We start from the raw sequence: 15,028 nt of genomic DNA, 5'->3' as shown, positions 1-15,028 counted from the left end.
CGTTAGTAATAACTAAAATATTATAAACTCACAACAATTTCAACGCCATTCTAACAAAGAGTTGTTAAAAGTTGGGGTCAAGTACTGCGATCGTATTACGTTCAAGAATATGACATTATAAGAACTTGACATTAAACATTCAGACGATGTCTAATCTTATTTTCACGAACAAACAAAAAGTCCCCGCGATGTTAGAAAGTACCTTGTGTATCGTGATAGCTTAGTAGGGGTAAGTTCAAGATGTATTGTCACAAAGGGACTATTACGTTTTGAGTAGAAAAAGGATTTAACAGAATGAAATAGGAGGATGGGAAGGAAGTGCCTAAGGTTTTTGACACTCGCTCATACCGTAACGAATGTGTTTATTAATCGTTAATAGGAGACTCGTGGAATCCATTGACTAGACGTGTAAAATAACAAAAATCTATCGTACAAAAAATATCCAATAACTGAACACACAGCAACGCGCTAAATAAAATAACACCACGGATTCAATTCAAACGTTTATAACAGCAAAAAATGTAATAGAAAAAAAGTGAAATAAAATCTAATATTCTTCACAAAAAGTTATACAAATAGCTCCAATCTAGTTTTCTACAACTATTCTATCGATGGAAACGATTCACGTGAACCGCTCAGCCGTGAAGATAATAGCAAATGTACCAATATCCTTTATGGCCGCTCGTTTACATTGCATTTCGTAAAGTCATTACAAATATAGCACGGATATCACGGCTTTAGACCTACTCTACGAGATTAATAGATGTCGCATACGGACGTTTTATCCTATCTGATGTATAAAAATCTATATCATTTCATTAGAATTGCTAAGAAATTACTAAAATATACACGAACACAAACAGCATCTTGCCACTGGTAGCGTTTACAATTTCATTCAAATCGACTTCTATAAAGTATCACTCGTAACGTGTTTACTAGACCACTAGCAATCAAGGTGCTGAAATTTGGAGTTAAATACGTAGTGGAACCAACTACACACAACATTCAACAAGTGAAGACCAATGACCGACTAACGATTGCAACAAAAAAAGCTCAGAAAACGCAAACGATTCTACATCAAATTCATTAATTAATAAATTTAATAATGAAATTTAAGCTTATGTACTTTTGCTTAAAAGATAAAATATTATTTATTTCAATATCTCCCGAAGTCATCCCCATTTAATGTTTAAAAGTAGGGATCCTTAAAGATTTCCGACAGTACTTACCACACCATCTATGTATGGGGTCAAGAGCCAAAACAAGAGAGAAACACCCATGTCATCTAATGTGCAGAACCTTTAAAATTGGATGTAATCGTTACAGAAACGAACTGACACACCCCAACCCAATATCGTATATACAATCGAGGATAGATAACTGAATAAATAAGAAAATAAAATCACTTAGAATCCTAAATTTATGTGTTGAGGTATTGCATAATTGATCAGGCCTAAGACGTCAGCTCCCCACCTTAACCTTTGTTCTACGGGTTAAATGTATGAATGGGAAAAATTAATGACGTTTCTTAATTAAGTAGATTAAACACTGTAAATTAATTAACTATAAAGTCACTTATGTGCCCTTATTTTATAAATGAAACAAAGCGTCGTTAGCAGAAAAAACGGAGTTTTATGTTATATTGTGTTTTTTTTTTTTCACGCCTAAAAATAAATCACTCTGTATAGGGGCTTATAAAGAGTGTTTTGCAGTAGAAAACAAAACGTGCAGGCTAGATGTGTTAATACAGTAAAACTTATTATAACGACACAAACTATGTTAAAAATGATGCAGGATAAGTGCCACAAAAACTTACAAAACTTTAAAAGGCAGGTCATTCATGGAGCTATGTCGAAAATTTGCTGTTCTAAGTAGAGGAGTACTCTACCCAGGAAATTATTTTTTGGGCACTCGGTGGTCCTGCCATCCTTCTAGTATCTTGGACCCATCTGTCTAGATGTAACCTAACTATGTATCTTCATTAGATTGAATATTACATATCACAAACCGTGTTGGTGCCAAAAAAACTGGTATCAGAGATTAAAAGGTCTTAAAGCTCTGAAACATAAATTTCAGGAGCTCAAGGTTCTATAGTACAGCTGTTGTCTCTTGAATGTAATTATGTATACGGGTCTCAATACTAAGTTGGATGTAGATAAAGCAGTCTTGCCATAGCGCATTTCATCCAATAAGAGAAATAGTGGATTGGAATTTAAAGTATGTTCCTCTTCTCCGCTAACTTTCGATTTCGACTGGAATTACGACAACGATTTCTCAAATGTCGTTTTAGTTGGAAATTCTTTCGCAAACTGAAGTTAGTTCGCGAGCTGCGCAAACGCCGCTGTCGATACTTTAATAATTAATTAGTATGCAGAGTATCCTTCAGAGGACGGATCTGCTAGTTGACGACAGAATCCATAACTGCTTCAGTAAATTATTTACCAGGTCACCAGACTTAAAAAAAAAATTGACGAATAGTGAACCTCTTCAATTTAATAATCATCCTATTAATAATCAATCATAGCTCCTGAGCTATTTCTAAGAATGTAAAATATTTTCTATGGAGGGCCTTCTTATAATAATATATTATGTTGAAATTATTATTAATAATTTAGATATTGCTTAACAACACTAATTCGCTTCAGCAGAAGTAAATTGTCACACGAGACTGTAATATCTAATTGGCCATTCGCTTTTATCTTATCAGTCATACCAGTAATACTAAAGATTGTCAGCGAAGGGATAATGACAGGCTATTCCACAGTACACCGGGATCTTGATGACCTTGTATATTTTCTATGATATAAAAACAACGTCACAAACTAACGACAATAATATGAAGCACTTTTTAAGACTTTTTATAAGTTAATCCTATTTATTCCGTAATGTTCTATGATAAAACATTTTTTATGAATAAATTAACAATAACAGGACATGAACTGGGTATTTGTGATAACTGTCTTCAAAATGTAAATATACTTTTTGAACGTTTATATTAATGAGTGAAAAAAAGCGCTCAAATAAACCATGAAACATGGCACGGCTTCTGACAGAATAATTTTTTCTAATATCTACAAAAATATGCCGTGGAAAAGTTCTTTAGTTAGTTGGACATGTGTTAAAGGTGACAATGAAAAACGCATACTCGGTACATGTTTGATCTAGGCAGACCCGTGCAGAAACAGAAAGAAGCAAAATAAGCTCGTCAAAGACTGTGTAAGTAGGAGCGAAAATTCCCATAACAAAAGCAAAAACGTGTGAGAATTGCATACAGGCGGAAAAAAAAAATCTCAAAAAATAATAAGTAAGAACGCTGGATTGTCGAAGTTCTCCGTCTTCCAGCAAAAGTCCACTATTTTTATCACACAAAAGGTTTATCTTTATCACAAAAACCTTTCTGTTTTATTTTTAATCCTAATAAATGGTCATGAATTAAGCCATGTATAAAGTCCGCCTACCTACGTGAAAAACCCTGGAAGGATAATTAACTATTTTCTTTATAACTAAATATTATTGTACTAGCGATAGCGATATTCCCAAAAAAATATATTATAACGATAGAAGATATCTTTATAAATAAAATTAAAGTTGTTTTATAAAATAAAACATCGGTTCGTGTTATCAGCCAGCAGGGCTAGTTAGTTTTAGGAAGTTACATAAAAGGGGATTTTAAGGCAGCAACCTATTAGCTGTATGAAAATTATAGTGCAGAAGTTCCACAACTGAGACAGGTTTATGGTACATATTAAATTAAAGGAATTAAAAAATTAACAAATTACACGCAGTTTATAAATGGAGAACCTTATTAAATATAGAAAATGATACATGAAGAAAAATCACCCTTATTATTAAATAAGTAAGAGTTAATTAAAAATCCTGTTGAGCGGTAACTTTTTATTAGTAAAACCGAGTTATTACTGTAATTAACGAATGTACTCAAGTAGAAAATAGAAGAGTCTGACTATAATTTAGACCACCTCAGGAGCTATTTATCAAGAACTGAATAATTGCAAAACAACAGCCCTCATGGAACTGGGAGCGCTACTTAGTGTAGCCCAAATCATATTTGCGATATTACGATTTTATAAGAGCGAGGATCCACTCAAGTTAAACAATAATTATTTTATGTGACCCCTAAAATACGAAACCGAAATACATAAAAGTTTTTAATTTTCACCAATTCAGTTAAAATCATTGACAAATTCATCTCTCTTAAAATTTGAGATGACAATTTATTATAATATTTAAAATGTATGCTCTTTGGAGTCTTTATTTAAAAAAGTTATGTGCTGTATTAAGTCATAGTTATTTAGTATAAAAAAATATGTTTGTATATTATTGCGAGTTTCCAAATGTTTGTTTAAGATGGCTCATAAAGCATGTAACAGCAGTGTCACGCGTCAGCCGCAGGCGTGCCCTTTAATATTAAATAAGCCTGTATCGTTTCGCCTATTGCAGTCTTTTTCTCCGACACGCTGTACTCTCCCAGGAACAACTAGTTTATGGCAAAAAACGTGTTAAGTAGATCTGTTCTGGCTTAGTGAAATTTTCTGTATAGAAACATTTTCGGTGTCACACGAGGAGTACAATGTTTTATATTTACACTACAAAACTACATAATATCTTGTAAGAACATGTATAACAAATACTAGCGCAAGCTTTACATTGGCCATATCCAGCCTTAGAAATCAGTCCCGCTGTTTAAACCGTTACTTTAAACATTTGTAACATCGACGGCGCCTATCATTAACTACTGATTAAAACGGCAGCGGGATCGATCACGAAACCGTTTCCTATATTTCCAACAATATCTCAAGTCCCTATTGAACTGAGCTCGTTAAAATTAATGTTTGTTCAAAGATAAGCTGTTCCTAGCGGACCAATATCGCAAGCCTTCACACGTGAATTATGCATCTTTGCAAGGTTTATGACTTGATAAATGTCCTGTAGGAACGTGTAATTTATTATTCTTCGATCAATCACTTAAATTATCGAGTACACAAAAAATAATGCACTGTAGTCTCAAAGGAACTATTTCCTCCATAAAGTTAGCCAAAATACGTAATTTTGATACATAAAACGAGGCTGTTGGCCGTAACAAGGTAACACGTTCGACTGTCCATTGTTTACAGCACAAAGAGTTGGGTAAGCCAAACAAAAGATCATGGAGACGAGCAAGAGTTTTTGTCCTAATTACTTCTACACCAGCCCCGCGTGTACCATGGAATGTCAATGATAAGCCCCAGTCGACTATGCCGTGATTTTCCTCTCGCATTTCATGTGAATACAGTGAAAATATTTCCTGCAGTTCACGTCCTTCTGATCATTTTACATAAATTTATATTCATATGTATAAATATATACATATTCATTTGTCATAAAAAACGAAATGTAACTACAAAAGTCGTATCGATGTGGTATATGTAAGGTTAAGAATAATAATGAACAAGGTACGAGTTTTCAAATAAGAATAGAATTAAAATAGCACACTACACATACAAAAATAAATAATAATAATAATAATAAATTACATACAAACAAATTAACGAAACGTACACGAAATGTGTTTAATATTTGGTGAAAACCTATGAAAAATTCATGCACAAATATAGAGATTATTAAATAAAAGCCAACCTACTTCATCCAATCCGACCCAGGAAATAGAGTCCATGCCATCCAGCGTATAAGAGTATCACCAAAAGTAGGATAATATGATTGGAAGAGTCGACAGTGGAATTAATAATTAAGTTGTCAGTTCATCACGCATATGCATCACGAACATGCATCAAGCTAAACGATACCGGTGTTTACTGAATTAAATTTGTTAAAATCGCTCATGCCGGAGGATAAACATATGTATTATATGCCATAACAATCTCCTGAACGAAGCGATGAAAAAAGCCATTATGATATTGGAATTCCGTCCTATTATTACGATGTCAGCTTTTTATTTAATTTATTAGTAACGGATATAATGATACATAAATCAAGGCTCTGTAACGCAACTAACAGGGATATCGAATCAATTAAGATTTTCAATATCACTTCCGATATAATGGTTCCTCTAAACCGAGCGTTCGGAACGTGAGAGAACTTAGCTACCGTAGTTCAAACATCAGATTCTAACTTCCCTTGGATTCAATTTCATATAAAATTATAAGTTATAACTAAAACAAATTTGAATTTCAAGAAAGAATTCAAAGTTGTGCCAATCAGATGCTATTCGCATTTTAACTTTAACAGGTAGAGTTTGTCACCACTCAGTTTGTTGTCACAGTTAAAAGAATTGATATAATTATGAAGACATGGGTTAGTAAGATTAAATACGGAAGGCGTTTCATGCGTGCTATAGAAAATTTTGTGTATAATTAGTCAAGAACGAACACCGTCTGTATTTTATCTACCTGACAACTCCTATTAATAGCTTCTAGTCACGCATCTTTTTATTTCCTTAACTTGTATGAGCTGAAAGGTATTACATTTTAATATCAAGTAAAATAAAATTGTAGGCTTTCTATCTATATAAAACAATTTAACAAACATTTTCCTGAGATACAATAGTAAAATTACATGTAAATTTGCTTAAGAATATTTTAAGAAATAATAGCTCGAGAAAGTCGAGTATCATCTACAAAAGATAAGACTCAAAAATGTTGGACACAACAATATGAAACAAGTAACTTGTCTATCGAAGGTAGTATTATGCCGGGATAAAATATTTAAAGTGCTGTACCAAACATTTTAGCGAAATAACATTCTATACCAAGTCGAGAATATTTTACAAAATATATGTTTTGTGTAGTAGGTTTCGGTACAGGGTTTCCGCTGCACTAGAAGTTATGTATGGTGTAAATTGTTTTGTTTTTGTATTCGGCAGAAACAACGACGAGTACGATCCTTTTCTCTGAATAAAGGAAACTTCCAACGCCTAGTCTGGATCCCAGACGACGTGTTTTTAGATTTTGACGATCATTAACTAGATAGACATGATGCACACAAGCAACCAACACACCTACATTTATAATATCAATATTAATAAGTTATAAGTCTTAACTCTTTCTAATAACCAACCAATAAATGTTAACAACATTTTTCTTTATATTTTTAACAATCTGTACCTCAATCGATTGAAAGAAAACACTTATACGAACACGCACTTGTACTACCGTCTATTTATCACACCTTTCTCATAATACTGTGTTGAGGTAATTAAAACAATGAGAACACAAACTCTAAGTCAATGAAATCTAAACAGTAGGTCAGAGGTTACTGTTCCTATTACTACGAATATTTGGACGTTCGCAAGGTTATCCAAATCAAGCATTTTTATTTGTAAGAGGCGGCTTTAAATCATTATTAACTAACATCTATCAAAAAACCTTTTATCAACATAGAGTTGTGTTGTAGCCGTTTATAAACGTCATAAAATTTACGACTGGAGCAACACCGACAATTACTCCCACAGTGTTCCGACTAACTTTATTGTGTTAAAAACAAAAGTAGAAAAATTGGCCATTGAAATGTATTTTATCAAATGTATCAAACAATAAATCAGAAAGTAATAAATCTCAATAATAAAAGAGTATTTATTGTGAGGGAGAACATAGAATAGTTCGCTCTTAATATTCCTGCTTCCCTCCGTGGGTCGCGGGCCTCCACAGAAATAATATTATTATTATTTATAATTTCAAACGTATTTATTACAAAAATTAATCGTATTTTGGTTTAACTACAGTTTAACATTCTTATTAAATGACGAGTACATTTTATATGAAAGATTTTTAAGGAAATTATCACTTAAAGTTAATTAATATGTCATAGGCATACAAAGTTAACAGCATTTATCAGTGATTAATGTATTTTAATATTGATCAATTATCAGTTTCAAATTACAACGATGTCATAATTTACAATAAAGAAATATTATTTTGATAGAATTTTATAATCTTAGATCCATGCAGAGAAAATCGGAGTCGGTTCCTACAGTGATTCTTCTCTCTACTTCTGTCTGTTGTTATAAAGCAGAAATTTTCCTTCAGAGGAAAATTAACAGTCCATATGTAGGGGCAAGATCTACGTTCATTTTAATTTGATTTTGTAATAATGGTTCTTTAATATATTTATTACTGATATGAATGCAGATTTTTAAATTATACATATATATATGTATATGTGTGTGTGTGTGTGTTTGTCAGTGTCTGTGTGTAAACACACATATATATATATATATATATATATATATATACGAAAATCAACATATAATATTAAAAGACCTTATACATGAGTAGTTAAATCAATAAACACTGTCAGCCGGAATCGACACGGACGCTTCCTGTCCGAATATTACAGAGGATCATTTAATCCTATTTACATAGCAAACATAATCTGAAATCATTCCTATTATTAATACCCAACTTCACATTACTAGTTATAACGATAATTAATCATAAGTTGAAGTACACTTAACTTTCACGTTTATTTTGAGATAACGAAATCCACTACACACCTATATTTAAAGCCGCGAAGATCCAATGAATTAAAGGCAATTTATATGTAAGAATCGTTAAAGGTAGCCTTAATTCTAACAAACGTAATTTTCGGCAAAAAAAAACTACATTTCGTACAAGTAAATAAACCAAATGACGATAAATTATTAGGAGGTCAGAAATAAAAGGTAGATTCAGTTCTTTTCTTTTCTTTGTGTTATAAATTGCCTATCGAGATAAATATTTTAGAGCGCAGATAAGAATTTACAGTTTAACTAACATTGAACTTGTTTACATAAACGTAATTGATAACTTGATAACGGTAATGACGGCCAGAGATTAAAAGTAGCCCAGTTATCTTTTAATTATAAAATAATCACGCTATCATTTTTTCTCTTTTCTTTTCTGTTCTCTTCTTACCTTTTCCTATATTTGACATATATTTCCTGTTCGCCATTGCGGGGATATAATTTTGGTATAATATCATTAACTAGAATTAAAATTCGTATGGTCAAAACTATTTTTTTTTTTCAATCCAATATAATATCAAAAACCGCGTCACGTTTTATTAAGAATAAAACTGTGATTGTTAAAGTTTTCGTAAAATTAAGTATTATTATAAAAGGTAAGGCACATTATAAAATACCAATCTGTTATGCGTCACACGGAGTATTATCTCGTGAGTTGGCGCGGTGTATTCTGTCGTTTGCGTGATAAGAGCGCGGGATGCGATGTCCTCTGATAACGATAAACTATGTTTTCTGCTAGTATTAGTTTAGCCGCTATGGCTAACGTGGCTGTCGTCGTGGGCGCGTCTAGCAATTTAGGCTATCAAGTACTCAAGCAGTTGGGAAGTGCGTATAAAGGAAAAATATATTACACAACCGAAGATGAATCTACCGGCTACAGTATATATGAAAACCTCAAAGAATATTCGCATTTAGAATATTTTCGAGTAGATTTAACATATACTAAGAGTATTATCAACTTCAGACATCACATACAGGATCTCGATGAGAGGATAGATCTCCTGATAAACGTCACTGATCACGTACCAGAGAAACAATTGTCCTCCGTCGATAAAGTGAGAAGAATATTAGCTGTAAATTTCTATGGATATATTAATTTTGGAAAACTGGTTTATCCATTGCTGACGAGAAATGCGAGGGTGGTCAACGTGTCCGGACCTGCTGGTCTGCTAGCAACCATTGAGAATGAAGCAATCAGAAAGAGAATAAGCGATCCTAAACTTACCGAAGACGAGCTAGTTGCGGTATTACAGGATTTTGAAGAAGCAGTCAAGAGAGGCATACAGAAGACTGAAGGTTGGGGTCACAGCATGCATGCGGTTAGCAAGGTTGCTTTGGCAGCTGTGACATTTCTTCAGCACAGAGAATGGGCTGATAAGGGAGTGATTATAAATTGTGTGAATCCAGGAAACGTTTCAAGTCGCGAACATAGAAAATCTACTAAAGCATTTGAAGAAGGGGCCAAGACTATTTTATATCTGGCACTAGAAGCGCCATTGACTGTGAAGGGCAATTTTGTGTGGAGTAACTACAATGTTATCGAATGGAACAGTGATCCTTTTTTAGAAGTAACTACTGTTTAATCAAAATACAGCGTTCTTGACTCAGTAAGATGTATGCAAAAGTATATTTGGAACATTGTTTAAAATAACAAAACTTAAACTGCCTACTAAGTATTTATGTCAGATTTAAGATAAGATATCTAAATGTGGTATGCGTTATAATAAAGTTATAATGTGAGAAAAGATGTCTTCTTATATCTGTATTTATTAAATTTGTTATCTAAGTAATGATTACTTAATTAAGTGTTGCAAAAAATGTATAAAACGTGAATCGGAGGTTTAAAGCAGTGATTATTTGCAGAAAGTAATTAAATGAAATCATTTGAAAATGTATTGAAATGCATATTTTTTATTACAAAGATATTGCAATAATGCTAAAGGTAGATATTGCAACAGTGTTTTATATTTAAATGAATATACAGACGGTAATTAGATAAGGATTATTTCTGATAACTATCAAAAATTATTTTGAAGAATATCTTACGTACATGCTTAGATGATAAGGAATTTTTGGTAGGACTATCTATGTTATCTTTATTGGGCGGCGTCTGAACTATTTGTGTCATTTCTTTGCATTGCTCCTGATTTCGATTACTACGTGATATAAAATTATTACGCAACATGCGAATAAGTCGGTACATAAAACAATAAAAGTAATTAAAATCACAAATCGATAAAATTTGATAAACGTTTTCGCAGTCAATACACATTCACTCTCTTTAGTGTGAAAAAAATGTAATCGTAATCAAAAATCAAAATCAACATATAGTATAAATTGAATTGTTTCAATCATCAAAGAATTAAAGGAGTCGTAAATTTTTTACAGCCACCGTCACACTGTGACGAGTCGAGGCCAAGATCACACAAACAATAAAAAAAAGAATACAGCTGAGAATTGTTTTTTGTCATAACTTATGTTTGCTTGTAATTAGTCTAACTGGCTGTAGAAGTGAAGAGCTGAAGCAAATAAATATTAAAACAAGGGATGACACAATTAAAAAAAATGTTTATCACATTTAGCAACATGCTTGACAATGTATCACAGAATAAATTAAAATTTATTTATCCGTTTGTCTTTGATATAATGAACAAGTTCTATGTTTCATTACCAAAAAAATCTCTTTTCTCAGCCAGATATGTTTATATTTTAAAACGACTCGAGAGTTAATCAAAGCGCAACTTACCTAAATGAATCGTTTCAGCCATAGCAAAGTCTATCGGCTGAAAATGCGACTCTTACCAAACTTTTGAACTTCGATTAATTAAGTTCTTAACTGGAAAAAGGTGAAAGGCCATTCCTTACGACTTTCCAATATTGTAGAAAATTTATTAATTCTACAATAAGAGTAAATATAAATAGTTTTCTATATTACTTATTATGGTATAGTTTTTAACCTCCGACGGATAGAAGGTGTTTTGTATTTGATGTCGCTCTCTGTGTATCTGTCTGTCTCATACGGAACTTCTGAACTCGATACGGTTTCACAATTGAAAGCTGAGACTAGCTTGCGATGGTTTTAGCTACATCTAGTTAATCAATCAGTCTGTGGAAGAGTATCAGTTCTTTACAAAATGATGTATTTTTGGCCTGCAATTACACGCTAAGTTCCTTATGTGTGCCAGAATAAAAAACTATCCAGTCGAAATTAAATAACAACTAATTCGTTTTTTTAATTATTTTGCTCCGTCTCCATAATATCGGTTCTGAAATTAATAAGCACTCATCACATTTCGAAGTATCTAATCATATAAAAGTGTACATAATCTTTTTGCAATCTTAATAATATCAAAATAAGTTTTGTTTTGTTTGGGGGGGGGGGGGTTAATATTTTACTTCTACTATTACTGTATAGCAGTTGATAACAGGCCGGGATCAAAGTGGTTCATTATAAGTTTTACGCCTTCGTTACAAACAAAGTTGATGTCAATAGTTCTATACTTATTTTCTGAGCTGTGCCATATTTCTTGACAACTTAGGATTCAAGGCTTCTAAAACTCAACGTTCATTATTTTTTTCATTTCATTTTATTCAAACTCACAATACAAACTCAAAGGAAAACAAAAGAAGGAGCGGAATGTAGTCATAGGAAAATGTTTTCCCCGATCCCTCAACAAATCAGCCATTTATCAGAGGAAGAGAAACTGGATTGAACTGCAGACCCCTAATTAGCTTTACAAATTTCGTAGCAATTCTTTAGAGCTTCGGAACCCAACTACTTTGAAGTGATTTTTCTTTCTAATGCACTAGCAGATTTCCTATATCATTAAATTGGATATAGTACAATGACTTGTTGACCACAGAAGTTGTATGGCTAAAACTTCACAGATTTTCCTAATGATAGTAAATTAATATATTCTTTTCAAGTAGTTTCTCCTGCACTTATTTTTTACTACATACCGCTATGAATTTTAATATAAAACCAATATTTACCTTCTGACTTCCAACGGCACGAGCCTTGACTTTAAATTTGCTAAGAACAACACGTTGCTCCAGTATGTCAGTACCATGGAAATCGCCAGTGCTATAAATATCATATTATATTGGACGAAAACATAGTGAAATTCTCCAAAATATACACGACGGAATTAAAACCACTCTATATTTAAAACAGGTTGTTCAACCCACAACATAATATGCTAATAAACACTTTGGACGGGAACAGTTTTATTTTATCTAAATTTATCAAAATATTCAACAAGTTATATGAAGCATTGTCAGCAGCTTTTGTAATCGAGTTAAAAATTGGAAGCAACTAGTGGAGTCACCAATATAATTCCATTTTGGATGTGTGAAACCACTCGAATGCTGCTCACGTCCTACTGAGATACTTTTCATAGCTCCTATGATTAAAAATACAGTCCAAGTATAATCGAAGTTTCAGTCTGATTGAAACTACCTCTTATCTTTGTACCTAATCTAGATATTCTGTTAAATTCGCTTATTTTTTGTAATGAGTACATTCAGTCAAGAATCCAATTCTATACGAGTCATATTTGAGCTCGTCAACTAAAAACGAATATTGTAACACAGCGCCTTTGCTCATACAGAATTTATTAGACAACCCGATATAAGGCTTTTTCGCTGCGTGATGCAGCCAGCTTGACGAATGAAACTGCTCAAACATATTTACTTTTTATATCATTTGCATTTATTGCAGAAAATCTCTCATAACCAGAAATATATAACTTTGTTTTGAGATTTGTATACAATATTTTTTTTATTATTTATTATAACTAAATATTTAATTAGGATATACAAAGGTATGCGTTATATTTGAAGAAAAACTTGTTCTATATCATGGAAGTAAATAAATAAATATTATTTAGTAAGTATCCTTCTACCTATCTAGTATTGGTGAAAAAAAATATTTAAAATACCTCATACAAACTATATACAAAACATAATTAGCTGAGAATTGTTGCGGATTAGATAATAGTAGCCTAACACATAACGTAGGTGATCGGTGGAATATTTGCAGAGGTCGGTTCCATTACAATATAAAACAGGACGTCCATTACAGACACAAACTCCAAATAGAAAAACTTACATCGTTAGTGTGGCCACTTATAGTTCCCGCACTTGGTCATCAGGGCGCAGGATTGTAGGCGCTATATCATCACAATAAGTGTCATTGTTATGTCTCTTGGCGGACAATTTATTGGGGTTCTCGTACATCATATTCGTTTTATCGAAGAGTTCTTTATGCGGTTATTTGGAATGGCAAAAAAACATGGCGATCCAAGGTGGACCATGGAGTATCGCTGTAAAATATTGCCTGTTTAGGAAATACAAAAAAAAATGTAAGGAATATCTTTTCGCGTATTCCATTTTGAGTGACCCTCTCAGCAATATATTTGTAGCGTTGCCATATTTCCGTACGCCTCCTCGGACAGATAGTTTACGGTCACGTAATATGTCGCTCCATAATGTTATGAGTATTTTACATATATAACTGTAGATACAGATTTGATTTGATTTCATTTTGGTGAGTCAGTTTTAGTTTATACGCACCATGGCGTTCCACTGATCGTTATTGGTAGTAAACAACTTGTTCTGAATCAGCAAAGGTCGAGCGATCGCACGGTTATTATTGATTTAATAAGGATAATGAAGGACTATGTGGAACAGGAGAAATGCTAAAGAGCTATGAAAAGAGAAATGGATCATTAATAATGTAACACCGAGCCGCGAAAACAGATTAAAATAAGTACGGAAATAGAACCCGTAGTAAAAGTTTAGAGCCGTTAATTTAACCACCGATAGTTCTAATACGTCAATGAATAGTCGGCCTTACGGAGGTTTTCCAGGATTAATGAATAAAAAGCGTTTAAACGGATCAGAAGTTAGAAAAAAAATGTAACTTAAGTAACAAAATTATTGAAAAAAAATACATCACCTTCATTGAAATTCTTTCAATTTTGTAACTACCAGCAATAATTTACAGGATACCGGTAGAATAAATACTAGTTTTTACCTTAGATATTAAATACCAACTTAGTACGATCGCTGACGCCTCTAATAGTAGTATTTTCTAAGAAATAAACTGCTTTAATCAGCGCCATTACGATATACTACCTACATTTTAAGCGCAACTTCGTCGGAGATATTCACAAATTCAACCGGGATATCCTAGCGATTTACAATAAGCATTACTCTTGCACCAGTCAGGAGGTAACGCGTTATAAAAAACATATAAAACCTTGGCAAGTATTGAGTGGAATTCCATTACTATCGAAACATTTTGAGGGAACTTAAACCATATTAAATCAGGTCTCACAAAACTACGGATCGCGTGTTACAATGATATATCGAATGTGATCCGGTTAGGTTGAACACGTCCGCGGCGTTGGGAGATTTATTTTAAACTTAACTGGGATATTTGTTCTTATTGTAAATTCTGTACATATTTTCAGAAATTTGGAATGTAAAAACCATATGCAGTCGCTACTG

General features: G+C 32.8%; 2 protein-coding genes across 10 annotated transcripts in view; one reads left to right on the top strand and one right to left on the bottom strand.

Annotated features, from left to right (window-relative positions):
• The window catches only part of LOC116767215 (disintegrin and metalloproteinase domain-containing protein 33), a 230,798-nt gene that overhangs the window by 188,600 nt on the left and 27,170 nt on the right, over positions 1-15,028 (bottom strand). The gene's annotated exons all lie outside the window — the stretch shown is intronic.
• On the top strand, positions 9,198-11,751 carry LOC116767217 (uncharacterized). Its single transcript, XM_032657438.2, has one exon. It carries the CDS (start codon positions 9,241-9,243, stop codon positions 10,096-10,098), a length of 858 nt encoding a protein of 285 aa, XP_032513329.2. The 5' UTR covers positions 9,198-9,240; the 3' UTR covers positions 10,099-11,751.

This window comes from Danaus plexippus (genome assembly GCF_018135715.1).
Source record: "Danaus plexippus chromosome 9 unlocalized genomic scaffold, MEX_DaPlex mxdp_26, whole genome shotgun sequence".
NCBI lineage: Eukaryota > Metazoa > Arthropoda > Insecta > Lepidoptera > Nymphalidae > Danaus > Danaus plexippus.
This window is presented reverse-complemented; position numbering and strand designations above follow the sequence as displayed.

Excerpts from the sequence above, each read along its gene's own strand:
- LOC116767217 (XM_032657438.2), top strand. The coding sequence starts at position 9,241 with ATGTTTTCTGCTAGTATTAGTTTAGCCGCTATGGCTAACGTGGCTGTC.